The 25212-nt window shown below is 39.3% G+C and overlaps 2 protein-coding genes across 2 annotated transcripts; one reads left to right on the top strand and one right to left on the bottom strand.

Annotated features, from left to right (window-relative positions):
• Positions 1 to 873: 873 nt before the first annotated feature.
• On the bottom strand, positions 874 to 7534 carry ndufaf1 (NADH:ubiquinone oxidoreductase complex assembly factor 1). The gene is made up of 5 exons (XM_041812140.1): positions 7312 to 7534; positions 4567 to 5121; positions 1463 to 1648; positions 1256 to 1330; positions 874 to 1123 (listed from the first exon to the last, which is right to left on the bottom strand). Exons 2-5 carry the CDS (start codon positions 5092 to 5094, stop codon positions 989 to 991), a joined length of 924 nt encoding a protein of 307 aa, XP_041668074.1. The 5' UTR covers positions 5095 to 5121; positions 7312 to 7534; the 3' UTR covers positions 874 to 988.
• A 266-nt stretch (positions 7535 to 7800) lies between these two features.
• rtf1 (RTF1 homolog, Paf1/RNA polymerase II complex component) lies at positions 7801 to 24111 on the top strand. Its single transcript, XM_041813317.1, has 18 exons — positions 7801 to 8153; positions 11958 to 12068; positions 12222 to 12372; positions 13428 to 13629; positions 13740 to 13857; positions 15043 to 15154; positions 15233 to 15371; positions 15468 to 15645; positions 15773 to 15855; positions 16586 to 16673; positions 18634 to 18741; positions 18836 to 18913; positions 19077 to 19198; positions 19455 to 19512; positions 21636 to 21713; positions 21796 to 21900; positions 22920 to 23034; positions 23135 to 24111. Exons 1-18 carry the CDS (start codon positions 8070 to 8072, stop codon positions 23239 to 23241), a joined length of 2037 nt encoding a protein of 678 aa, XP_041669251.1. The 5' UTR covers positions 7801 to 8069; the 3' UTR covers positions 23242 to 24111.
• The last annotated feature ends 1101 nt before the right edge of the window (positions 24112 to 25212 follow it).

Here is a 25212-nt window from a genome sequence, read left to right as displayed (position 1 = left end):
TATTTTTAATACATAAATGCCAGAGTACCCCAAAACCACTGCATCTGCCAGAGATTGCATATTGTCAACAAGAGTGTTCACTACCTCTCCTACCAACACACAATCAGTGACTTTAAGGTGTATGCCCTAAAAAAGTAGGTCCTGACCTCAGTGACCTTAATGGTTGGTGCTGCCATGTTTGCAATTTTTTCTACTGGCAAGTAGTTATGAGACATAATAATCACCCCGTGTATCAAGAATCTTTGCTGTGTAAAATCTAAAAGGCTGTTTTGGCAGAGGGAAGATGCAGTCCAGACTTTCAAAGTTATTTCAGTCATAGATCCACATAAAGGGGGGCTTTTTCACTGTCCAGTCACATGAGAGGCCCATGAAGATGAGCAAAACATGGTCCAACTGCAGTATAAGCAACGATAACCAGATGTTATTTTTAACAAAAAATGGTACGAGTTTTGTCTTTCCTTTTTTTTGCAATATTACTTTATTATTTGGCAATTTCATTTAGGACTCTATAGCCATGCCAGGATCCTAAAATATAACTTGGAGGACTAAAAATAAATTACATAAAAGGACCCCAACTATGACCTGTCAACAAACTTTTTTAAATAATTTTCCAAACTGATCTGAGCTTGGTCATGGTAGTGAATGGCAGCCAGTGAGGTTTATGACCAAAAGTGCTTGTTTCTTTTGCATTTGACTTTAAGACCTAATGATTTTATTCTTTATGATTAATATCCTTATAAAGCACTTAGCAACTTTATTTTGAAAAGGTGCTAAATAAATGCAGTTTATAATCATTATTACCATCTCACCATTACAGTACCATAGAACAGAACTAGCCAAACTCCAGTATCAAAAGAAAAAATACCCAGACAGTTAGCTGTTCAAGGGTTTATGAATGAAGTAAAGTCCATCAAAATGAGGTGGTACATTTTTTTGTGTGCTGTGGTTAAAAACAGTTCAGGTCCAATACTTAAGAACTTCCTTTCTTTTAGGGATTCTTCTTGTACATCTCGTAGGCGAACTCCTCAGTGTGAGCGTAGTCTTTGGTAACGCCAATGAAATCGATCTCCAACTGGAATGGACCGTCAGCTTTGTCCCCTAAAGTAAACCCAATGGTGTTGACCTGAAAACACAAAAATACAAACTCAACTTGGTAGAAAAGATTAACAAAACCTTTCAGACTGTGAGAGTAGCTTTGCTGCAGCTCCATTTCTTTAAGTATCTGATGCTTATCAGTGTGAATTCTCTGCTCTACCTTATCCAGCCACACAGGGTGTTGGTCGTCTTGTAACCTCCCTCGATGTGTGAGGAAAAACTTTGAGAAGGGGATCTGTAAGGGAGTATTAAAATGCCTGTTTCAGATTTATCTATCATGCTGGAGAAACCATCAGCTAGGCAGCAGTGTGATTTCACTTTTGTGATGTTTTTCCTTTTAAGTAAATCAGAGCTCCTCTGTGCTCACCTTCACATCTTGCCAGTAAGGCCCTCCCCTTGTGTACAGGAAGTAGCAGTAAACATCATCTTTCTGGTGTGAGAAGTACGCTTCTGTAGCCAGGTTGATCATCCAGGGACGACCATCACCACGCACACGCAGATGCAGGGTGTTAAAGCTGGTCCAGTCATGGTGCTTTTTTCTGTCAAATGAAGCCTGAGTGAGAAAGAGAGACTCAAGTAAGGTTCTGACTTCAATAGGATTGTAAATACTGCCAGATTAGCCTCAACTCAACTGGTTAAGATTCTTTAAGATGTTTTGTTTCTCCTCCAAAAGGCATTCCAAAAAAGTTGGGACAGGGTCATGACAAGATTGGTAAAGCTGTGGAATGCTCCAGTAATACCTGGAATATTCCACAGGTTAAGCAGGTAATTTGTAGCAGTTTTAATTTTGACAGCTATTTTTAATTTTAGTCTTAGTATTTTGATTAGATGTATTTTAGTCACATTTCAGTCATTTCTATCCTTTATGGTCTTAGTCTAGTTTTAGTCCAAACATTTATTCTCTTTCCTGAATCTGGTTCCAAGTCATGGTAGCGTGTTCTCTGCACTCTGCCAAACCTGGGGTCCCTGCTTTCTATTGCTGAGAGGCAAAAGAGATACAGATGCATTTTTTGACAGATTTACCCACAGTGGAGAAATATCAAGGATTTTTAATGTCTGACAAGAACTACATTACATTTTAGTGTCGTTTTTTTGTCATCCTGACAAAAACTAAACTTACTTTTTGTCAGTTTTAGTCATCACAGATCTATCTTTGACTAGTCTCAGTCTAGTTTTCATCAGGGAAAAAAAGGCGATAAACATTTTAAGTCATAGTTTTATTAGACGAAATTAACACTGATTGTAAACAGGTGATAGTGCCATGACTGAGAATAAAAAGAACACTCCATAAAGACTAGACAAGCAACAAATGTTGTGTAATTTTTACAAATATCTATGCATTTAAATGTATTTTTAAAACATAATTTCTGGATTTATGAGCAATATTTTTTTAAATGGTTTAAATTAATTTACTTGCATTATTTCATAGCACTGGGCTATACCATTTGGACATTTTTGAGGGAGGAGCAGGGGCCCCCAGCATTTTATTTCACTCTATTTGATACAAATTTCTGTCTGTTGCTTTTGATTCAATAATCCATCCATCCATCCATCCATCCATCTTCTTCCACCTATCCAAGGTCGGGTCGTGGGGGCAGCAGCCTAAGCAGGGAAGCCCAGACTTCCCTCTCTCCAGCCACTTCCTTCAGTTCTTCCCGGGGGATCCCAAAACGTTCCCAGGCCAGCCGAGTGACATAGTCTCTCTAGAGTGTCCTGGGTCTTCTCTGGGGCCTCCTCCCAGTGGGACATGCCCGGAACACCTCACCAGGGAGGCGTCCAGGAGGCATCCGGACCAGATGCCTGAGCCACCTCATCTGGCTCCTCTCAACGCGGAGGAGCAGCGGCTCTACTCTGAGTCCCTCCCAGATGGCCGAGCTTCTCACCCTATCTCTAAGGGAGAGCCCAGCCACCCTGCGGAGGAAACTCATTTCAGCTGCCTGTATCCGTGATCTTGTTCTTTCGGTCACAACCCATAGCTCATGACCATAGGTGAGGGTAGGAACATAGATCGACCCGTAAATCGAGAGCTTCGCCTTTCGACTCAGCCCTTTCTTCACCACAACAGACCGATGCAGAGACCGCATCACTGCTTACACCGCACCGATCTGCCTGTCAATCTCCCGTTCTATTCCTCCCCCACTCGTGAACAAGACCCCGAGATATTTGAACTCCTCCACTTGGGGCAGGACCTTATTCCCAACCTGGAGAGGGCATTCCACCCTTTTCCAACTGAGGACCATGGCCTCAGATTTGGAGGTGCTGATTCTCATCCCATGATTCAATAATGACACTAATAATAAGAATAAATTAGGGGTGCACCGATTGCAATTTTCTGGCCGATCACCAATCACTGATCTTTAGAAAGCCTGACCTGCCAATTCCGATTTTTTTATAACTGACAGCATACACCTTCAATGTTCCAATCTTATTTTATTGAATCACATTGAACAATACCCGTGAAACAATACAGACTTGTTGTTTTAACTGCACATGAGGTAGTTCTCTCAAATATAAATGAAAAGTTTAAAGCATTGCTGTCCAAACTACTAAATTATATCAGTTCCTTTAGTCTTTCATTTTTCACATTTTAGTAGGTAGAGGCATATGAAACCGATCTTATCCACTGATCTTATTTACAAGGATCGGCCGATAGGTGCACCCCTAGAATAAATAAATAAATAAAACACATTATATTGCAGGCTTCCAAAGGGCCCACTTTTGGATCCTGATCCACCAGTTGACAACTACTGTCTTTTTCAGGGACGTCCCTGCTTATCAATTACCAAGCCACAACGGCAAGAGTTACAACAGCATGGCTTCACAGTAGAGGGCAGGGCTTAGACTGTTTTGTATGCAGTCCAGACCTGTCTCCTATTAAAAACGTATAGTGAACTATGAAGTGAAAAACATGCCAATAGAAACCCCGCAGTGTTAAGCAACATGATGTAAAACGAACAAGACTGGGAAAGAATTCTGCGTTCAATAAAGTGTTGTTGGAAGAAAAGTCTATGGAACACAATGATATATGCTCCTGTCCCAACTTTTTGGAAACATGTTGCAGGCATCAAATTATGAATGTAAGTATATATCCACAAAATTATACATTTCATCAGTGGGGAATACCTCGTCTTTGTGCTATATTTTTAGGTTGAGAAGGATTTGCAAATAACTAAACTGTTTAAATCCTATTTTATACAATGTCCCAACATTTTTGAAATTGTACATTTGTTTTGCAAAACAAGTTTGAATTGGAGGAGTGAATCCATCAAAAATTGTGAGCTACCTCCTGTGCTCTGTCAAAACTGCACAAAACCACTGCCAACATTTCTGTGGAAACTGCCAATGTATTTGTGCAATTTAGGCAGTGTGTAGATGTCTGCTGGCAATAGTATTTAACACGTGTTCATACTGTTTAATTTTTTTACTCTAAGTCTGTAATTTTGATACCTAACATCCCTACTGAGCACTAACCAGAGGCTGTTTTGAACGAATGCTGCAGTAGCCGCTGTATCTTGTCTCTCCATCTCTCGGAGGTGTGGAGTTCAGAGTCCCATACAGGAAACAGGTATTATTGTTTTTCCCAAGCTTCAGGTAAACCTCACTCTGGCCTCCTATCTCCTGATCCGATGACACGGTCCACTCCTCCAGGCTCTCTGGACCCCTAAACTCCCACACCACTCGGTTCTGCTCCAACATGTGCTCCATGATGGGTTTACCCTGCGGACCGACCAAGCGGTCAAAAAACTCCTTCTTCAGCAGAGTGAAGTGCTTCCTAATCCCCTCCAGACCCTTCCTGAGGTCAAAGTTGATCCCCTGCCATGGCAGTTTGTCTTCTTTGGGCTGACCAGGCCGTCTGTATTCACTCTGGATCAGAGCTCTCCTGGGGACAGTGAGAGGAGGGATGGAGCGCAGGGGCAGCTGCTGGTGCTGGTGCTGGAGGTGGTGGAGGGAGCTCAGCAGCCTCGCTGATGGGAGACGTGCGATCTTTGGTAGAGACATCTCAGTGGTGTTACAGACAAATCAATGCTGGGAAACCAGAGACAGAAAAGTTGTGTTGAATTATTCATGTTAATGGACTATCAAAGTTTTTCTATTCTATATTTTCAACATGATTGTTTATGTTGAGGGTGAAATGCTCCAGACAGGTGCAGATCAAGCATAAATAATGCTGTTTTATAAACTGTAGTCACAAATGTATCCCTAGTTGTTACAGGACTTTTTGCATGTGTTTAATTATATTAGTTTTTCATTACTGATTTAAAAACTTGTCAGGGTCTTAAGCTCCAACAATAACCTCTCAAAAAAGTTTGCTCTAATGTCAACATTAGTCAACAATGGGGCCATCCTACAAGATTTAAAAAATAAAGAGCATCAGTTAATTTTTGGAGAAAAAAAATCTGATGTCATTGATATCACAAAGTTTTGTATTTACAAGTAATCAAACCCACAATTGTTTTTAAAAGAAATAAATGTAATAGGAAATTTTTTAAATTTCTAAGTTAAAAAATTGTAAATTTTTGACATTATAAACTGAAATATTTAACATTTTCAAAGCATAAAGTTTTGGCATTGTAAAAAAATTATAAGAAACCAAACTGAAAACAGTGGTTGGATAACCCAAGTTTACAGAAACGTCTCATCTAAGTTCATATTATAACTAGAAAAGCACTCAGAGAGCACAGACCTCCACCATTAGCTCTAACTCCCAATAGTGAAGTATCCTTTAAAAAAATTCCTGGATCCATCCCCATGTGCTCCCCACCACAGCATTCACCGATTACTCCCTCCCTGGTGGGGTGGAAATACAGCGAGTTAAAGCATTAGTTTCGCTATGGGTGTATTGTCATGGTGGAAGCATTTCCTGCCGGTGCCAACAGATGCACTGACAGTCTCCACCCATGGTCTCACTGGACAACTGGAAGTCATGGCAGAGGGTGAATATTCCTCTATTCCCCCCAGCATTGTGAGTATTCTGGCTACAATTGGCTGTCTTTCACTCTGTTACGCTCCAACTCATCTCCTCGACCGGGCATGCATCTTTCAAACTCTATAAACTCCAAAACTTTGAATAGAAACCATAGACTGTAGAAAGAATTGGACAAACCCTGTGTGACGTCAGTCATCTGCTTACAATAGGCGGACTCAAACAGCTCTTTAAGCCAATCTGTGGAGGCTTCCATATTGAAATCGTGGTCTCAACCAAACATTCGATCAACCTAACGGCCCGCCCACTAAGCGTGACTTCCTGTCAGCCTGCTAGCTAGCATTCCGGTTGACAGATACGGAGCCTCTGCCTGCCAAGCTATCTGTTAATCAAATGAGACGCGCTAATCAGCTTTCATCCTAAATATAATCCAAACGATCGTGGTACAAAAAAATTCACCCCCCGTACAGCGGGAGCACAAAAAGGCACTAGCTAATGAGACACGTTTGGTGTTTTGAACCAGGCTGTACACCAGTTTATTTTGTGTGTCAAAACCGGCTGTTTAACATGTGTCCAGATGGAGCTTCCGGTGTTCCTGCAGCCAGCCTCAAGTGGACACTCACAGTATAGCAATTTTTTGCACTTCTGCATTGGCTTCATTTTTCAGCACGGAAGGTTGCTGCTTGATAGAAACACACCAAAAATGCTGCTGGGATTGAAGTTACTCATGTCCGCCATCTCCTGGTGTAAAGTGGTAACAGCGCAGACCTCCGCCATTAACCCTATCTCCCAATAGTACAGAATCCTTTAAAAAATTCCTGGATCCAGACCCTGATCCGGATCAGTCCCAAAATCTAATCAGTTCTTCCTCATGCCATTTCTGACATTTCCTAAAAATGTCATCAAAATTCGTCCAGAACTTTTTGAGTTATGTTACTAACAAACAAACAAACCCACCCAATCACATAACCTCCTTGGCGGAGGTAAAAATATGATTTTAAGCTAAAATGCAGGCCATGTGCAAGGAAAACCACTTTCAATGGTCTGATTTTCTTCTACGCCTTTTGCTATTTTACTATAATCTAAAGAATTTTAAGTTCACATAAATTTACTGCCTTTAAAGTAAAAAAAAAATCAAACATTTTTATTGTATTCTGACTTTTTAAAACTTGAAATGCTGAGTTTTATTCTCATGCAGGGATAACTCGGCAAACACCCTCTTATTCACAAAAGCTGCCCATACTTAGTGTGATTGGGATTTTAATATAAGGCCAGTACAGCTTTACACTTACCGTGACCATGTCGGACCGTATTGGTCGGAAATATGGTTATTTCATGAGTCTTCGGCCCTTTGGTTGGTTTTACAAACGTTGGGTTTTGTCTGACTAAATATTTTATACAGTCAAGATTTTTATGTGGTTAAAATAAAGCAAAAACCAGTCGTTCACACACGTTTGCGAATCCAAGGTTGTCCTTAATAAGACGGAAGGTACACACAGTGCAGGAACGTGGGCTGCATTCAGGACACGTTCTGTTTATTTTTTAAAACTTCCTCAAATATTATTTATTCGAACTACCACTTGTTTGTTTGATTATTTCATAAAATATTTTTCTTCCTCCCTTCTAATGTTGGTATATTGTCGCACATTTAACATTACATAGATTAAGTACGACATATTGACAACACATGACGTTTGAATTTCAGTGGTTCTTGAATGTAGCAAAAGTGCAACTCTGTTTCCCGTCCTGGCTGAAACTTTTACTGGCAATAAGTAGTTCTGCCCTAAGCTTTGTTTATGCGTACACATCTCCCATACTTGCACAAAATTATGTATCTAAACTTAAAAAATGAATCGATATGAAAACCTTGGGCACGTATGGCGTTTCATGCCGTTGTTTAAGCATTAGATTCAAGTGTCAACTATGTTAACAACAGGAGCGCGCATGCTCAGTACTGCCTTTGTGTGGCTGACTGCGGAGCTAGGTAGCAGCTAGCCTCAAACATTTAGACGACACAGCGGTAGCTAGCAGGTTAGCCGAGTAGCTAATCATGGTGAATGTAAAGAAGCGGAAAGGTCGGGTCGTGATTGACTCTGACTCTGAAGACAGTGCCAGTGACGATAATTTAGACCAGGTAAGTGTGCATTTTTCTGATTGTGTTTCAGTTAATCGCCTATTGGGTTGTCAACAGCTTGAGGTGAAGCTAATGTATGCTAACTGACTGCGCTGTGTTTGGCCTCGCTTTATCAACCTGAGAGTGGGCCTTCTTTATTTACTATCTTTACCGACTTTTTCTGTCAAAATAAAACCCATAAAGTTTGAATAATGTGTGCACGTGATGAAGTGTTTCGGTCAGGTTTTTCAGGGTTGAAGAAAGTGTTTCATATTGTTAAGTAAGCAATATGTTAGCATCACTTAGCCAAGTTCTGCTAACGTTAAGGTTACATTTGGAGAGATGCTCACAACGCTGCTCATGTTGGGACTGAAATGCCGCGCAACGGGTCCTGTTCAGGTTTCAGGTTGAAATCGGCCTCAGTGGTGTTGTGAACAGATAGTGAGTGTGTGTGTGTTGTTTTTAAAAATCCGGTATAAGGCATGTTTGCACCAACTGAAGCCGTAACGGAGTCGCACTTGATTTAGCCACGAGAAGAACCTTATCTCCAGAGTGACGTCATGGGCGCAGAGCTGAAGATCTATTTCGGTGTTGTTGTCAAACACGAGCTGGCATACACACTGAGGAGATCTGCAGCCTAACATGTCAGTCTGCAGAGCTGCACAGGAGTGCTGCTGCAATAACTGCTATCGACCAAACAAGATCCATGCACATCACTTGGTAGAAACGGTGTCACACTCTTTGAAAGTGTTGAAATCATTGCAAACTAAAACCATACAATCCCCTTATTTTGAATTTTTGATTGCGTGGAAAAATACCAAAACTAATGCAAAAAAAACATTCAGATCTTGAGACTTACTCTCAACCTAAGGCTGCTACCAAAGAAGAACAGTAACAACTAAATGCCATTGTGTTATGCAGGCAAATATGGAAATTTGCATGCTCTTTTTGCAAGGGTGCACTGATGCATTGCTTTTACTTTGGTATCAGCTGATAGTGGCAGTTTACAGACATTAATCATCCACCAAATGATGTGGCATGAACACACATGTTACCAGAGGTGGAAGAAGTACAAGACTATCATCCATCCACCCATTATTTACACCACTAATTCCCTTCAGGGTGGCAGGAGGCTGGAGCCAATACCACCACTCATTGGGCGAGAAGCGGGGTGTACCCTTGATTGATCGCAAGTCAAACACAGAGCTGTTATTCAATTTCTTATTTTGTAATTACAACAAAAGCAGTCAAACTCCTGAACTCTGTGTAAAGTGCACTTGTTTGCAACTCTGGCTTTTTTCTCTCATAGCAATTTTGGATTTAACTAATACAAAACTCTGCCGTTGGGTTATATTTGTGTGCTTTCTTTTTCTTGCACTCCTTTGTATGCTTATTTTAAAAGATGTGGCATTGACGTATCAAAATATCAACATTTTTGGAAACGTTAAAGGGCCAGATTTAGTGACATACCAAACTAATATATGGCTCACCAAGTTTATATAAAACTTCATTAACCCAAGAGAACATTGTCAGGAAACAAATCGTACAGGAATAAGTGCTTTTCATAACCTTGCAAAGCAGATGGATACGCCCGTTTCTTTGTTTTTCACTGGCGAATCCATCTTGCAAAGCTCCTGTCTGAACCGTTTGGGCCCAGTTAGAAAGTGACAGGACCAATCAGTGATGAGGGGCAGTACTTTCAGGCACGGCAGAGTCATGACGTAAACAAGCAGCAGCAATTATGCCAATTATGGCGGAAGAGCTTAGCGTGGACGCTGCTAAAGCACAAGTTTTATCAGAACAATTCTTCGTTAAAAGAAGAATAAAGAACAGCAGTGAGTTGTTTTCTTTTCAAAAATGACAGAAATCGAGTACTTACGTGTCTGTAGTCGCCATGTTTCGAGTTATTCCTTGTAGCTGCACACGCGCAGCTCGATAGCTGCTACGTCACATGTTTTGTTGCTCTTATTGGCCCGTAGAGATGTGACAGACAGAACGTTCATCCAATCACACTCCAAGTTTTTTTCAAAGCCTCTGCCTTTTCTCAAACGTTTCCTATTGAAGCTTTCCCAGATGGATGTGTGAATCCATCTGGCATGTCAGGTTATGCTTTTCATCCAATGAAATCAAAAGCCTGAAAGCTATTCTGCTATCAGAAGAAATTGTGTTGTAATGATGAAGTAGGAGTAAACTTTCATCTCCATCTGCTGCTCTGATACTGTACTCTGCTGGTGACTGCTAACCTTTCCACAGTTTTTAAACAAGGTATTTTAATGTTTGAAACAAGCCAGAATGTAATTAGGTCTGGAATTGGTATTCATCACTGACAGAAAAAAGAAAATGTTAAACATGAATTAGTCACAGCAGCTTTTGCACTGATGTTGACGCAGCGCATTACATCAGAAAGGAATTCAGCCAAGTCCAGGCACATATTTACCAGGGTTTTATATTCAGCTTCTGTGGCTTGTTGTTTTTGTGTAAGATCTCATCCGGGCCCTTTTAAAAGTTGTTTCTGGAATCAAAGTTTTACATTATTGTGGTTGAGTCAGGGCAGTACTCACATCCTCCATCAGAATTTGTCTTGATGACCAGTTGTGGCTGGCTGGCTGGGTTCTGCTTCCTTGCTCATGTGTTATTTTCTCACTTTCTATTTCCACATTGTTATATTTTGACTTTGGGAGATAGTAATATTAAGAGCCCTTCCATATACCTGTCACAAGCATCTTGACACACAGCGCTAGTCTCTGTTTTCCTCCTGATGCAGTTGTCATCTTTACTCCAAATGTTCACATCAAACTGCAAATGAACTTAAGCTCCCAAATGGAGGGATGCGTGATAGTGAATTTTTGCCATATCCGATATGCTGATATTTATAAATTAATTTTAGCTGATTGTGATATTAATACCAATATTTATGTAAATGCTCTAATGCATCAAAGAGTTTAATTTATAGCCAATCTAAGTGGCACTGACAATATGTCCTAAAAGACATACTGACTGTCTGGTGTCTGTTATGCTTGCATTAAAGAATACAGCCAAGTAGTCTAGCTGAGAAAATAGGTAAACAAATGTTAACAGCCTACCCATATTTGGTGTTGAGCACACAGAACATTACTTAACATAAATCTTGTCCAGTTCTGTAGGGTGTCTGGAGAGTTTAGCAAATACTAAAGTTAAACTTTTGTTGCACATACTTTTTTTGGTTGTTTCTAATGTTTTTGGAATGCTTCAGTGGAAAAATAACTTAAATCTTTAAACAGCGTATTTCATGTGGTGTCAGGTGTGTGTTCTGTGGCACAGTGAAAGGAGAAGAGTTTAAGGAGCCAGCTGCTGTCTATTTAAGAATAAAAACGAAAATCCGCAGTGTAAAACCAACGCACCAGAGCTGACAATGATTGGTTTGATTCATGCTGTTCTGGAAACACACCTATAATCTAGAAATCCAGCCTCTTTGTGCTCTGTGCCTGGGTTTAAACCAGGATTGTGCGACAAGCAATATGTAGATGGACACACCCCAAATTATTTTGCACCATGATCTTTAGGCAGCCTGCTTTTTGCTATCAAAATAGGGCCTAACACTTTGCAGCTACTAAATTATTTAACAGTGGTGATTTTTTTCTATTTCATGTACTTCTATGTCAGAATAATCTGAATTTGTCAAGATTTAGGACATAAGGAGACCTCCTGGAAATACTTCTTATCAAATCTCATCTTTTTATTTGTTGCTTTTACCAAAATCAAAGAATTAATTACTCATTAAATTAAAAAGACACTAAAAAAATTGTTTTGTTTTTTCTGAAGTAAAGGCTCTTGTTCTTCTTTTAGGAGCTTTTGTCTTTGGCGAAGAGGAAGAGGGTTGATTCAGGTGAGCAGGAGGAGCCCGTTAGCAAACCTGCAGCTTCGACAGACTCTGAGACCTCAGACAGTGACGATGAGGTAAGACCATCTTGAAATGAGCTTTCCTGTTTTAAACCAAATGAAACATTTCTTACTCAGTTTAAACTCCAGAACAAAGAAAATAGCCAGACTTTCCTCCAGTTACAGTTGTTTTAGCTCATCAGAACTTGTTTTTTTGTCTGTCTTGTTTAGTGGACGGTGGGTGGAACCAAAGGTAAAAAGAAGGTCAAACCAGGGAAAGGGTCTGAGAAGAAAAACGCCACAAAGAAGAAGGTTAATAAAGCGACGGCATCTGGCAGCTCAGATGGAGACAGTTCAGCAGAGAGCTCTGCACCGGAGGAGGGTACATGTTTTCACTGTTTATTAGGAAAATATAATGCTCAATGAATGTATAACAACTAAAATAACCTTGTCAGATAAAAGTTTGGCAGAAGTAGAAATGTCCACTAACGGCTCAGTTTCAAACAACTTACAGCCGTGTTTTTAAGTAAACTCCATCTTCCAGCAAATGCATGTCAATTTCAGATATGTAGGTTAAATAGACAGCTGAGGTTCTTCGTCCTCAGGTAGCTGAGATTAGATGACTAATATACTTATCCTCCTCATCCAATTTATATCCCACAGTGTGGTGTCTAAGATGTTGTTAGTTGGTCAACATGGGCAAGAAATCCCTGGAAAAGTCTCTGGAAAATTCCCAGAATGTCTAGTCAAGCCTGGCAAGATTAATCAAAGAACAGGATACTCATTTTAAATAACATTTGGAAGCTAAACAGACTGCTCTACATTTAGCAATATTTATCTCAGGACAAAATAGTATGATAAAAGGCTCTACAGATCTTTGCTATATGATTAAAATTGGACGTTCAACTGCTACAAGCAGTTTTTAAGTTACATTTTTGCTTCAGGCTGCCAGTTTAGCTCAGTGATCAGAGGCTGTAGTCCTCAGTACACTGGCAACAGGATTAACTCCCAATTTTACTGCATCTTTCTCCCCACGCTTCTTGTTGCTCTTCAGCTGTCCAATCAAAAACAAAGGCAAAAGCCCAAAAAGTAAAATTTCTGCCTTTGCTTCCTCTGGACAAGCATGTCAAACTGAAGCTGTTTTCACATACACATGCCTGAAAATATCTAAAAATTTCAGGAGGACTGCCCCTGAAATCCTCCTGATCTTGTCGTTCATACCTCCTTCACAGTAGGAGATGTTTCTTGTTAGATAAAAGGGGGCGGGAGTCTCCAAGGGCAAGACATGACGATAAAAGACAGAAACGGACCCAGCATTAAATTCTGCTCAGGACTTCTTGGTCTTGTTTTACACATTTTGCATCTCTGCACTCTGATTAAAACCTTAAGCTTGCTAAATGTCTACTTTTGGTGTCAAATCTTTTTATTTTAAATCAGGTGAGGTGTCTGACTCAGAGAGCAACAGTTCGTCCTCCAGCTCCGACTCGGACTCCTCCGAGGACGAGGTGTTCAAAGACGGCTACGACGATGACTTGATGGGAGACGCAGAGGACAGAGCTCGGCTGGAGCAGATGACAGAAAAGGAAAGGGAGCAGGAGCTGTTTAACAGAATCGAAAAGAGAGAAGTTTTAAAGAGACGGTGAGCGTTGACCACATGGAGAGATCAGGGTGGAAGAATAAAATAAAAGACTCATTTTCACAGTCCATTTCCTCTCATTTCTCATCAGCTTTCAATGTTTGTTTTGACAGTTTTGAAATTAAGAAGAAGCTCAAGACGGCAAAGAAGAAGGAGAAAGAAGAGAAGAAGAAGAAGCAGGAAGAAGAGCAGGAAAAAAGGAAGCTGTCCCAGGTTCAGGATACACAAGTGGTGAGTTCAGGGACATTTTTCACAATATTAGACAGGTATTAATGGATTAAGTGTTTTGCAAAGACTCATTTTGAAAAATGGGTCCATTTGAAATTTGAAAAGCAAAGCATTTTTCCTGTTACGTATGAAATCAGTGATAAAACTCAAAAACGTATCCATTTGTAGATTCCTCAATTCCATTTAAAGAATTAAAGGATGATTTGCATTAGGGCTGAACAACTTTTTAAAAAATGTCTTCTTTCGGTATGTTGCAGAAAAACTACAGGAAATTTCTAAGTGTGTGAGTTATTTAGACCAAGTCCAGGCGGTTTGACACCAGCTAGCCAACTCTTTTTTTCTAGAGAGCAGTGTTACCAAGCTACTTTTTGTTGCAGACACTTGCTCATGACACTTGCTGTTAGGACACACTGAAAAATGATCATAAAATGATCATTTTTTTACTAGAAGTCTTGAATTATGTTTATGGTTTTAGCTTGCAATATGAGAAATAATGTAGCATGCAATGCTTTTTCTATATAATGATGCCGATCCTAAGTGTGGTAGATAAATACCAGAGAATCAGTCCTAGCTTTAGCTATGAAGCAAATTGAAACATGTTTATTTCTGAATTGAAAATATAAGAAGCATTTATACTGCTAAATTTGTAACAAATGACTTGAGATTCATCTGACTACTTGGAAGTGTGAGTGTGTAAAATGCACACATGACGAGTAAGACGGTAGTGCACCTCTTTTCTGCAGTAAATGCAGACTTTTGCAATATCTTCATTGCTAAAGTTCATACTGCAAAAACATAAAATTTACTGTTCTTTTTGTGCAGCTCTGCTTTGCACAAGTTCTTACTTTACACAAATCTGCATCATGTATTTATGTTAGCAACTGTTTACGTTCGCTGCAGTCAGTCACAGCTTTTTTAGTTCAAATTTCTGAATCTATCCAGATTTTTAAGTCAGAGTAAAATCTGCTTCTTCTTCTTCAGGACCAATAAGCACTTCAATTGAAACAAACAGAGGAAAAAAAGCGGTATAAAGCAAACATTTGTCAGTATTTCACTCAATAACTGTTCTGTTTAAGTGTTCTTTTCTATTCTCTTTCCTTACTGAAAGCAGAAAATTTGGGCAGTTTCCCCCTTTTTTTATTCTTGTTTTTGTCTTGGTGTCTGACTGTCATACCCACCCTTCTTTAGGTTATGTCACACAACAAGGAGAGACGATCCAAACGGGACGAGAAACTTGACAAAAAGTCCCAGGCCATGGAGGAGCTGAAAGCAGAGCGAGAGAAGAAGAAAAACAAAACAGGTTGGTGGGATTTTTACAACTGTATGTGGTGATTTTTGTGTATTTATAAAGCTGACGTTTCTTCTCTGTGGTGAGCAGCTGAACTGCTAGCCAAACGGCAGCCTCTGAAGACGAGCGAGGTGTACTCTGACGATGAGGAGGAGGAAGAAGAGGATGACGACAAGTCATCAGTCAAAAGTGATCGGAGTTCACGATCATCATCTTTTGATGATGATGAGTAAGTTTTACTCTGCTCCTTGTTTAAGAATAACCAATCACTCTCTGTTTTTGTTTTAACTGTAAGCTTGTTCTTTGCTCGTTATTCTGCTTACAGAAAAGAAGAAACTCCACCTAAGTCGCAGCCGGTTTCACTACCAGACGAGCTCAACAGAATCCGCCTGTCCAGACACAAGCTGGAGCGCTGGTGCCACATGCCATTCTTTGCTAAGACAGTGACAGGCTGCTTCGTGAGGATAGGGATCGGGAACAACAGCAGTAAACCAGTTTATAGGGTGAGCTTGTCTCTAGGGTAACCATTCTTGGCAGTTGCTCGGTTTGTTTTCTTGCATTATGCTGACAGTGAGAAGCTTTTTAAAGAGGACGTTTGATTTAACTGGGATCCTGTCTTGATTTTTAAAGGTCGCTGAAATTGTGGATGTGGTAGAGACGGCCAAGGTTTACCAACTCGGGTCGACGAGAACGAACAAGGGTTTACAATTAAGGTAGGTTTTCAGTCAGGCATACTGTGTTTGATTGATTTGATTGGGTTAGTTATTTCAAACATGTAAACTTAAAAACAGCTTGAAAAGAACAGAAAGAAAAAAGACTTCCATCTGCTAAAGCATCACAGTTTACACAAGCAAAAAGGAGTAGGAAGAAACAAACTTTATTTTCCACTTACATTTTATCAGTAGTCTGAGTTTTTTACCAGACATTTTTTAAAATAATGCACAGTGGAAATGCCTGAATATTTTGGTCTATTTTGTCAAGTTAGCAAAGATGGTTTTATACTATTCTATTTGTCAGTTTGCTTGTCTATGCAGACGGCTTTTACTGCAACTTTGTCAGTTTCTTGTTGTTTTACTCACAAACCATCAACAAAAGCAAAAAAAGAGATGAAAATTATATAAATCAAGTTCAAGAAAATTCAAAGAATGGATGGCATGAGCAACAATGTTTATGAAGGGGCTTGCAAGACATTTAAAAGACCTAAAAGCACAACAGGAATCAAAGCTGTTGAGTTCCACATGAAGCCAGAAAAGCCTGGAAGCACTTTGGTGCACAAAGACAATTAAATATTGTTGGTTTGAGGCTTAAAAAGCTCAAACCAACAACATAAAAAAAAATTAGATTTTTAAAAGTGTGCTGTGTATTAAAGGAGATGACTTTGAGCATTTTAAAGACTGTTTCATCCTGTAAATATGTGATCTGATGACTGTTTCCTCTCTGCAGGCATGGCGGCGACACGCGTGTGTTCAGGCTGGAGTTTGTTTCAAATCAGGAGTTCACAGAAAACGAGTTCATGAAGTGGAAAGAGGCGGTGAGTGTGATGAGAAGGCTCTTTTATTAAGGGCGTTTGTCCCGTTTATTGATTCAGACAGCTGAGCTGAACCTCTAAAATGCCATCAGACCTCAGTGATGAAAACAGTCTGTTTGTTTTGTTGGTTTGCTTTGGTTGACCACTGAGACGGTGAGCAAATCTGTATTTAAGTGGAGCTGATTATCAACAGGTGTTACTAGGAGGAGTTTAGTTACAATTTTTTGACTGTGGTGAAACCTTTGTTAATATTGTAGTAATGTTTGTATGAGCAAACAATATAATTAACTGGATTTTTATTATTTATTGTTGAAATATATGGATTTATCTATCCTTTGGGGTACTGGAGATTGAAATGGTAACTCAGTTCAAGACAAAATGTTACTTGAGACATCATTTGCAGATGAGTTTGGTCTAAGAGCTGGCTCTTTTATGAGCGATGGAAGCTGCCTCTCATATGAGAGACAGTTTTGTTGTTTTTTAAAGATATAAAGAGGGATAAATGAATGACTAGCTGTCAATACTTGGCTCAGACAAGTACTCCAGCTTCCTGAAAAGAGTGGAGATAACATCACTGTGAGTGAGGCTGGATCTATATGAATAAGGTTGTGCTTTTGTTTACAAGCAGAACACAGCAGATCCCATGAGTTACTGTTGTGGTCATAAATGTGTGCTATAACATGTTGTGTCTGCACAATCAGTCCAAGCTGGATGAAGGTGTCCCAGTCCACCTCTGTATGCAGTCCAAGCTTTCTGTAGTGCTGTGCAGTTAATTAAGTTTCAGTTTGAATCCGAATTCTGATCTCGCAAGCCATTATCAGCTGATAGCAGGCTGATAGATTCATTCAGCACGCTACTGGCAAATCGCACCATATTTATACTGCTCTTGCATGGCTATGCTTTGCTGCTCCTTCTGCAAGTCACTTTTAACAACCCTCCTCCACCCAGGCTCCTCCTTTATTATGTCTCTGACTTTATTGGTGTCATTCTGCTGTCACTGATGCCTGCTCTGGTTTTTTGCTGCTTCTCTTCATGTCCAAGGCTTTCCTTGTAGGCTCAGGAAAGGCAGGAACATAAGGTGTTCCTGCTTGATGCCTTCCTTGTAGGCTTGTGGAAGGGCCGGTGTTCTCAGAACTCATTGCATGAAAGCAAGCTGAGTGCAAACTTATAACTGCTAATAAAGAAAATAAAGTGAGAAATAATTTTCCTCATGATTTTTGCCATAATCGAGCAGCCCTAGCTGTCAGAAACCAAATTATTCTCAGTACGCACTGAGTTGCAACCACCCAAAGCTTTTAGATGTACATCCTGGTGTCTTAATACACAAAACATGTATAAATTCCTGTTAATGCATTGTCTAAACAGGGTGTTAATTGACCCCCAAATGCGCTGTCTACATAGATGTTTCAGTCTGACTTAAAGAAAATAATATGATTAAGACTAACTGTATTTTTGAAGTCCAGTTTTACTCAGAATAGCACAATAAACAGACTAAAAAAATACTGGGAATATTACTTTACTTTGCAGGATTCTGCAATGCTTCTCTGAGACTACAGTTTGATTTTAATGCTGCCGAAAGGTTTTTGGTTAATAAACTATTTACTGCTTAAAAGTAACACAACTTGGAAGAGAAAACTCTGAGATTCATGCAGTTATGGACTAAAACCTCCTTTCTTCAGCTGGTTAGAATGACTGGTTTGGTCAGTGGAGTCTAGTGGTTTGGAAAAGAGCAGTGTGATGGCTGTTTTGTTAACTCTGCAGGGATCCTTTCTGTAATGTTTATGGTCTCATAGAATGGAAATCTGAGCCCGTCAATGGCATAAAGACTATAACAGAGACACTTTGATCAGGCACATTTTGCCCACAGTGATTGCTCTGCAGCCACTGGTGCTGACTGACACACTCAGAGAGCTGTCTGCTTGGTGCTGAAGTATGATGATATGTTTTCTCTGTCCTCTTATAGATGCTGGATGCTGGAATGCAAGTACCAACTCTTGACGAAATCACCAAAAAGGAGCAGTCCATTAAAGAAGCAATGAACTATAAGTTCAATGACAAAGACATAGAGGATGTAAGTGTGTTGATCTTGATGCTGGTGGATCTCTGTGGCCTTGTGCACGAAGCATCAGGACAGTCTAATCTTTTTAATGCTGCTTTTGCTGCAGATTGTTAAAGAGAAGGACAGATTCCGGAAAGCACCGCCAAATTATGCCATGAAGAAAACGCAGTTACTTAAAGATAAGGTGAGAGCTGGATTGTGATTATCTTTGTTATGTTTTGATGTGAAATATGAACAAGTCTTCCAACTTGTCAAAAAATAAACATGGCTGCCGTCATAGATTTGAGTTTTTGCACTGACTCTACATCTTGTCCTGGTTTCACTTCTTAATCTTGTTTTGACTGAAGGCCATGGCAGAAGAGAGCGGAGACGGTGACAAAGTGAAAGTTATCCAGGATGAGCTGAACGAGCTGGAGGAAAGGGCAGAGGCGCTTGACAGGCAGAGGACTAAGAACATCTCTGCTATCAGGTTTGACAGCTACTGTTATTTCTGAATCTATCAGGAGTTACTCTTTCTAATAAAACAGGGAGTAGAGTTTCAGGTATAGGGTTTAAGAGTAAAGATAATCTTATTTAGTTAGAAAGGTAATACTACTTGTTACCTGTGAAGAAAAGCCAACCAAAGGGTAGCTTCTGTTCATTTCATGTGACTACAGTGCTAAATATGATGAGTTTTGGAGTTGTGATTTTAAGACTTGCATGACAGCTTTTTTTTCGTCTTTCAGCTATATCAATCAGAGGAACAGGAGCTGGAACATCGTTGAATCAGAGAAAGCTCTTGTGGTGAGTGTCAGCCTGATAAAACATCATATATAATGCTTGTGTGATGGTCAGTTTCAAATTTATGAACAATATGCAGCATTGTCTTATCTGTAGTGAATCAGTTAATACTTGAGTCTGGGTTTTAGGGCCTTTAGTGCTTTAATTGTTTTTGTTAGTTAAATACAAATTGGGATTTTCTGCTTTGTGGCACTAATGTTATGCCTAGGCACTTAACCCCTATATGAACAGTGTCCCTTGGTCGCAGAATCGCTAAAATTTAGCATTCAAAAAGGGTGGGGAGTGTTAAGCCTGGTTTTCACCAAAATGAATGAAACTAAGCACCATGTGAATTGTTTTGGTTGTAGTTAAGTTGTTGCAGTTTTGTCAGCAGTGTTTTTTAAAGGAACACATGAGTTGTCCATCAAAATCAATGTTTTTATGCTTTTTATGCAAGTTTCTTCCAAGCAGGGAGGGCCAACCAAACCTGGGGGCAGTGATAACTCCCCACATGAGGTCATGAGGGAAAATCTGAGAATGGCTTGTTTCAGCACATTTTTTCTGAAAGGTGGAGAAAGAGAGGGTGGAAGGGAATGGATTTTTCTGGTATTTGAGGGGATTGTGGACAGGCCAGGGGCACATGTTTTGTTGGAAAAGCCTGAAAAAGTGATTTTTGCATAATATGTCCCCTTAAAGGACAGTAGAAAAATACAAAAATGACAATAAAAAGTTAAGTTTAAAATGCTGTTAAAAGGATGTGCTTTATCGCCATTTAATATAGAAATTCTGAGATTAACCATGATTTGAAAAAAAATATTTTGAAAGCCATGCATGTATTTGTTTTATTGGTAGGTGTCATTAACGTCATTTCATTTTTGTTAAGGTAGTTCGTTTAAAAATAAACAGGGTTCCTGCACCTCCTTGGAAACTTGGAAAACAGTCGACCAACTTTCCAGTCACAGAAAACGCCTGAAAAAAAAGAAAGAGAAGTCAATATGTCCAGAAAATGATTCAAAAAGGAACATATTATCAAACTGTAATGTTAACGAAAAGCAGTATTAAGAAAGGGCCTCGTGACTTCAACATCCCTACGTCCCAGCTCAGAGCTTTTTTATTACTGGAGCACTTCTAGGTAACGTTACAACTACAGTGTCCCAAACTTCCAATAATACTGTGAATGTTATGTTGGTAATGTAATGGCTCCTGTCACTGCTGGTTGGTCGCTGTGCTTATTATTATGTCAGTGTCGCCTTTTTTCTCGTTTTGTTGTAAACAGTTGGTTAATATTATAATTAGCTAACATGTTCGATTTAGTAGCTAAAGTCGACATGCTAGCTAGCTTGTTTTGCATGTAAAAAGTTTAAGGTTTGTAATTCAGCTCTGGCTCGGAGAGTTTTTAACATTACTGTGAGTGTTCGGTAGTGAATGGGACACCGGGGGTAAAATTAGGAATGGCAGCCAAGACGTGACGCAAACAGCGGCTACATACGAGCGGACGTTGCTGTATTTCTCCTTTCCTAGCACTGCTCTTTGGACGCAGCGCTGTTTTATTCACACCGGTCATACTTTAATATGAATGCTGCAACTCTGTAGCCGGATTTCATGGCGCAATAAAAAAAAACTTAGACGCGCATTATCACACGATATTGAAATGTACTAATGCAGGGGTTTTCTAAGTGTGCAAGAGTGAGAAGAAATATTCATTCGGCGGACCCCATCCCACAAAAATGATTCAAATTGAAAATAAATTAAACAACAACATTTCAAACATTTATGTCTAATCTTTAAACATTTTTAACATTAATGTATTTTGGGTATTTTGGTTTGCAAATGTCCTTAAACATCTGCCTTTCCCTCTTATTCAGTTATAAAGCCATTAAATACCCCTCTTTCATATTTTTTGGGCCATTTTACAACTTCTTTTTGCTTTTTTCCCCAATTTTTTCTACTTTTATCCTATTTTGCCCTATCCTCCAATGAATTCTGATCACTTCAGTGCTAAATTGTTGTTTTAAACTACCACTCTGTTGCATTTATAATAATTAAAAACACTTCTTTTAATCCTTAATAAATTGACTCCATTTTTGATCATTTAGAATAACTCGGTGATGTAAGCCGATAATTTTATTCTAATTTATTTTCTACAGGCTGAAGGACAATACTCCAAAAACCAACAAATGGACCCTTTCACACGAAGACAGTGCAAACCCACCATGGTGTCAAATGTAAGATCAGCTTATTTCTTCTAAATTCTCATTGATAATTTGGAAAATCATATTGTTAAACTGTTTGTTCTTGTTTCTGCAGGCCAGAGACCCGTCAGTCCACGCAGCTATCCTGGCTCACCTCAATCAGAAATACGGTTCTGGATCAGGAGCAGCTGATCCTGCCAGCGCAGAGAAAAACAAGCTGGTGAGAACAGATTCAGTGCTTTCATTTCTATGACGTTTGAAGAATGAACTTGAAGTCTTTCACTTGTGTTGCAAACAAGGAAAAATCCTGGTTGTAGTCCTTTTCCGAAAACTAGAAATGGTTGTGCCATTTCTCAGGTTTTTGCAGCTTCAGAGTCATCAGAGGTTGGACTTTGTTATACTGTTGTTCCTATGATGAAATACTTAACTTCAACTGAAGCCTTTGAAATTACCATAAAATTAAGTGTAAAACATTAATTTTTCATACTTTCATACTTAAGCGTTTCATAACTGCCACCACAGCTTTTGTGGCCATGTTAACTGTTACTTCTGTATCGATGGATAAAGGGATTGGCAAGGTATTGCAATGATATGCTGCCATTTTGAATTTTTTAACACAGGCCTACAGTCTTCCTGTTGACTGATGACTCCAGCATTGCATGTATAATATGTTAGCGAAGCACTGATAACCAATTTTTCCAGACCAAGTGTGAGTACTTGAATTTGGGTACTCACCAATACTGAGTACTATTATGAGTACTTAATAATACCATAACTGTTCTTAGAATTATCCTGAGAGTTTTATTTTCATCAGATGGTCTTCAGCCCTCCTCTTGACAGTTGGTCAGTGCATAGTTAACATTATCCTCAGCTTTTTTCATCCTCATTTATGTGGAAGTATCACCAAAACTGCAAACATGACTCCAGCTTTGACTGCATACTCATGTGATGAGAGGCTAACATTATGCTTTAAAATGATACAGAGTACAGTACCTGCAGTGTTTTAGTTTAATGAATGCAAGTACCAAGGCTTGGCATCACCCCTTAAACTGGTGCTGGTATCAGAATCTGTGCATCCCTTTTTTCCTGTACACCTGTCCCCTGTTAAGCTCTGTAAAAAGGCAGAAATAAATTGAAGGAATACGTGACAAGCAAGAAACAAGCTTGTAATTTTTGCCCAAAGAAAAATATTTTATGTGCTGCCATAATATTTCATTTTCTTCTATTTTTCTGCTATAGGGTCAAGCAAATATCAAAGACAAAGACATCCCCAAGCCAACCACTGACCTCTCAGAGGATTTGTTTAAAGTTCATGATTTTGATGTTAAGATCGACCTTCAGGTCCCCAACGCAGGTGAGAGGGTTTTTTCTGAGTAGTTCCTCTGTTAGTTCATCCTTAATGTCTAACATCGCTGTTTTAGAGGCTGACGTTTTCCGTTTCCTCTCTTCTGCAGAGGCAAAGTCTCTGTCTGTGAGCTCTAACGCGCTGCCGGTGAAGGATGGCGCCCCCCGCAGGTCCCTAAACCTGGAGGACTACAAGAAGAGGAGGGGGCTGATCTGATGTGGTCCACTTCATCAAACAGAAACCACACTGCATGTGTAATTGGGTGTGTGAATGGTTGCGTGAGTGAATGAGTGAGTGAATGGCTCCCAGAGGACGAGTGTCTGAATGTTCATACTACGGACTGTTTATCTGAAAACACAGAGGAAATACTGATCGGGCAAAAGGATCTCTCTCAGAAGAAACTTGGCGAGATTTTTTTTTTTTTTTTTTTTTTTTTGCATCACACAAACTCGCATACTGAGTTGTGTGGGTTTTTTTTTATGTATTTAACTTCTTTACCTGGATTCCACTCCTCATTTGTCCTTTTTTTTGCCCTGAAAGGACACAGCGCTTGTGGATTATTACCTTGAACAAGGACGCTATCATAGAAGACTTAGATTGTTGAGGCATTTTGAAATTACTCGACTGGATGTCAAATGGAGATTACCAGCTTGTTCTTACATGATATACCTTTGTAAATCTTCCCCCTAAATCTGCCCTCGCAGACCATCCTGAATTTTAGCAGCCTTGTGTTTTTTTTTCTTTTGTTGTTTTTTTGGCAAAGTTCAGACTCCCACCATTTTGGATTTAAACACGACAGGTCCTCCATGACAGATGTGAAAAACTCTGAGCGAAAAAGACATTTGTCATTTTTTAAGTCTTTGCAACAACCCGATTTAAGAGGAACCCTTTTCTATGGCTGGTTATACAAGTGTTGTTTCATTTCTGTTATCTCTTGGTTGGTTGTTTATGGGATAACGTTCTCCTGCCCTCGACTTCCAGAGCAGATTCTTCGTGTTATCGATTGTGTCCATAGTCAGTTCCTGTATTGATGTGGCATGCCATGTAAATATGCATTTTGGAGTGAGTGCGGAAAAAAATAAAGAGGCACTGTTTCATAACTTCTCTGTCAGTTGGTGTCTTTAACGGCGTTGTCAAAATTTTCTTCTACATGTTTTTTCAATATCACATTCATAAAATCCTCACAATCTGTTATTTTAGTCTATTTCATAAGACAGGTCCATAAAAGAGTAATAAATCCTTCACAATTCACAGATAAACACCTGCACATAATTTGGAAACATCACCAACTAAGACAGTTTGCAGGAGCTTGCCAGTGATTTTTGATGTCTGTAAACAATATATAAACAAACGCTGGGTACTAAGGACTTTATTTCTGTTACTTTGGAATCAGTACTTTCAACATCCTTGGATTCTCTATAAGAATCACTCTCAAGCTTACAATTCTGGTATCATGGCAATCCTCTTCTTCAATAATGCAAACATGAGAGCAAAGATATAAGTCATCTGGAAGTGGTTATAAAAGCTCAACATAGAAACATGGAAAATAACTAATTACATTTACTTAAATTACTGAGGTAGAGTAGTTTTATTAGGTACTTGTACTTTTCTGAGTACATTTATTTCTACTCAAGTAAGTTTTACTTTTACTTGAGTGCAGTACTCTTGTATTCTTCACCTCTGTTGGCTACACAGTAGCACATAGAGAGAATGACTTCTTTGACGGTTGATTCATCTGTGTTACTTAACTCTGCACGTTGTACTGTATCTGTCGGTGTTGTCGTGTTTTTGATGGATTGTTGTTTTTGATGTGAGACACATTTGCACCATGCGTGAAGTTATCCACTGAGTTTGAGTTCCCCCCTGTGATTTTGAATGATCCTAAAGGATGCATAGTGCATATTATTCATGAATACGCATTCACCTTCTATGAAGTTAACGTTCTACTTTAATCTTCCAGAGGAGACCCACCTAAGCACAAATTGTCACTGCAGCTCTGTCATGTAAAAAATTGAATACTTGCAAAAGTAAATGTAGCACTTTTAAAGTATTAAATTTAACTCTATATGAGTTAAGAATTAACTCATAAGTTAAGTTAAGTTAAGAATGTCAATATTTCTGTGTATATTGTTTTATTATAGAGGTGTGACTTTACCTGAACAACCTGGTTGAAGATCTATTCTGTTG

Source organism: Cheilinus undulatus, linkage group 18 (genome assembly GCF_018320785.1).
Source record: "Cheilinus undulatus linkage group 18, ASM1832078v1, whole genome shotgun sequence".
Classification (NCBI taxonomy): Eukaryota; Metazoa; Chordata; class Actinopteri; order Labriformes; family Labridae; genus Cheilinus; species Cheilinus undulatus.
This window is presented reverse-complemented; position numbering and strand designations above follow the sequence as displayed.

Bases quoted from the DNA above. Each gene is read 5' to 3' on its own strand.
- ndufaf1 (XM_041812140.1), bottom strand. From the start codon at position 5,094: ATGTCTCTACCAAAGATCGCACGTCTCCCATCAGCGAGGCTGCTGAGC. The intron at 1,649-4,566 runs GTTAGTGCTCAG...TTTCTCACTCAG, and splicing joins TTCGTTCAAAACAGCCTCTG to GCTTCATTTGACAGAAAAAA. The intron at 1,124-1,255 runs GTAGAGCAGAGA...TTGTGTTTTCAG, and splicing joins ACCCTGTGTGGCTGGATAAG to GTCAACACCATTGGGTTTAC.
- rtf1 (XM_041813317.1), top strand. From the start codon at position 8,070: ATGGTGAATGTAAAGAAGCGGAAAGGTCGGGTCGTGATTGACTCTGAC. The intron at 13,630-13,739 runs GTGAGCGTTGAC...TTGTTTTGACAG, and splicing joins AGAGAAGTTTTAAAGAGACG to TTTTGAAATTAAGAAGAAGC. The intron at 16,674-18,633 runs GTGAGTGTGATG...GTCCTCTTATAG, and splicing joins TCATGAAGTGGAAAGAGGCG to ATGCTGGATGCTGGAATGCA.